We start from the raw sequence: 2,504 nt of genomic DNA, 5'->3' as shown, positions 1-2,504 counted from the left end.
CCCTCGTCACCGACTTTAATAAGCCATGCTAGAATCTGAGAGGAATGAAAGTAGCTAGGACAGGAAATCTATTTACACTAGGCTTGGCCACCCTGAGGCCACCCTCCCTGCCTGCCCTGTGACTTACTCCTTGAATGGGTTCCAACATGGACTCCAGTTTGAGAAACCCTATGAGCTTAAGAAGAAAGGGAAAGACGGTAGGAAACAATTTAAAGTGGGCCTGGGTTCTGTTCTATTGCCTCTGTTAGGTGGAGATTCACAAGGAGCCCAAAAGTTCAAGACCCTCAGCCCCCCTCCTTCCTGACCTTTCCTTCAGTTGGATCCTATCTTTATTAATGTATTTATCCCCACAGCAGGTCCACGCTTTATTCAGGGGCTTTAATTAAATGCTTTCAAATTCCCACTTGCACGATGCTGCTGTTTCTCTTGATTGCTGCTGGAGGAGCAGGTCCCTAGAGGTCAAGTGTATGAGACACTGACCCTCATATTCCTACCTAGGGTGGATGTCAAGAGCCTCAGGAGAACTCTTCACGGATTGTCAGGAGTGTTTCCTGCAGATAGCCCTGTACAGAGCATCCCTAACTTCTTTGTTCCTCAGGGTGTAGACCACGGGGTTCAGGAGGGGCGTGATGACAGTGTAGGTCACCGAGATCAGCTGGTCCTCATCCCTGGTGTTCTCCGACTTGGGCTTGAGGTAGGCGATGGAGGCACAGCCATAGTGGACGATGACCACTGTAAGGTGGGAGGCACAGGTGGCGAAGGCCTTCTTCCGGCCCTCAGCTGAAGCAATCTTCAGGATGGTGGAGATGATGAGAACATAGGAGATGAAGACCAGGCCCATAGGTACAACTAGCACCAGCACACTGATGACTAGAGTCAGGATCTCATTGACAGTGATGTCGATGCAGGAGAGCTTCATCACGGGGCGGATGTCACAGAAGAAGTGGGCCACCTTGGTGGCACAGAAGGGCAGTCGGAACACAGCCGACACCTGTGTCACTGCTACAATTAGGCCAATGCTGCAGGCCCCCCCCACCAACTGGAAGCACACCCTCTTGCTCATGATAACTGTGTATCTCAGGGGGTTGCAGATGGCCACGTAGCGGTCATACCCCATGGCTGTGAGCAGGAAGCAGTTATTGATCCCAAAGGTTACGAAAAAGAACATCTGTGTGGCACAACCTGCCAACGATATGGACTGGCTCATACCCACAAGACTGGAGAGCATCCTTGGGAGAATGACCAATGTGTAGACGGTCTCTGAAGTGGACAGCATGCTTAGGAAGAAGTACATGGGTGTGTGAAGATGACGGTCAATTCGGATGATGGTCACAATGATGACATTGCCTGCTAGTGTGAAGATGTAGAGTTTAAGGAACACCACAAAAAGGGTCATCTGGTGCTCATGGAAACTGGAGAAACCTTGGAAAGTAAACTCAGTGATGATAGAGTAGTTTTCTCTCTTCATTAAGTAGTCACAAAATCTGAAGTGTGGAAGAATAAAAGTTATATAGTTTCAGGAGTTTATGCACCTTTCTGAAATTGATTCAATTGAATTCTCAGCTATAAATCTGGGGAAACATTTCATAGGGATTCAAGTTAATCCCTGAATTTACTGAATATATATATATATATATATATATAATTTTTTTTTCTCTGTGGTCATCTGTTTTGATTTCCTACACATTTGAGAATTGGGTGATCTCTTTTCTCAAGGTGTAGAAGTGCACGTTCCTACTTCTCTCCTTCTCTTCCTCGCTCACATATGGAAGGCCTTCCTCCTTTTCTCCACTTACATAATTCTTCTCCATTCTTCATAGATCAGTGCAAATTTCCAGTCCTCCCTAAAATCATATGATACTCAGATGTTCTCATGTTTATTTGGATTATTTTATACCCCATCCTTGTAGTGTCTTCTCACACAAACAGAGACTTTATAATACCTCTTACATCTTTTCACATCACACTAACTCAGGATTATGCATGCATTAGATGCTTGGAAACAATCATTTGGGGATGGACTTGAGAGTTTTTTCTTTTGAGGCTATGAATCATCCCTCTTGCACATCCACATCCTTTAGGAAGTAGAGGCAAAGAAAATGCAGAAAGGTTCTTCTTGTTTTTAAGAAGAAAAAGGCAAAACTTAACCAATCACCAACCTCTCCCAACTGCTGTCTGAATGATGGAAGTCTGCTGACAGTTCACAGCCCTGATTCACGTATGTTATAAACTATGCTACATCTTTACCTTCCCTAAACTGGAGAGCAAATTTACAGCCAATACAACTTTAAGAGTAGACATACACCTACTCTGCAGAGGTAAACAATTGTTATCAGGAAAGATGCAGCAAATCCCTTACCTAAAGTAAAAGCAGTTTCTGAATATATATATAAAAAATAGAGCTACAATAAGAATACATCACTTTGTTGAAGGATAGGGATCAGTGCAATTTAGGTAATATTTCACATTTTTGTCTCCTTAAACAGTAACCTCCTGTAGGGTAT

General features: G+C 44.0%; 1 protein-coding gene across 1 annotated transcript; it reads right to left on the bottom strand.

Moving 5' to 3' along the window:
- Positions 1-538: 538 nt before the first annotated feature.
- Positions 539-1,468, bottom strand: LOC143404604 (olfactory receptor 10J1). The gene has a single exon (XM_076862748.1). It carries the CDS (start codon positions 1,466-1,468, stop codon positions 539-541), a length of 930 nt encoding a protein of 309 aa, XP_076718863.1.
- Between the last annotated feature and the right edge of the window lie 1,036 nt (positions 1,469-2,504).

The sequence above is a fragment of the Callospermophilus lateralis genome, chromosome 7 (genome assembly GCF_048772815.1).
Source record: "Callospermophilus lateralis isolate mCalLat2 chromosome 7, mCalLat2.hap1, whole genome shotgun sequence".
Lineage (NCBI taxonomy): Eukaryota > Metazoa > Chordata > Mammalia > Rodentia > Sciuridae > Callospermophilus > Callospermophilus lateralis.
The sequence above is the reverse complement of the archived record's forward strand: the minus strand, read 5'-3'. Positions and strand labels throughout refer to the sequence as shown.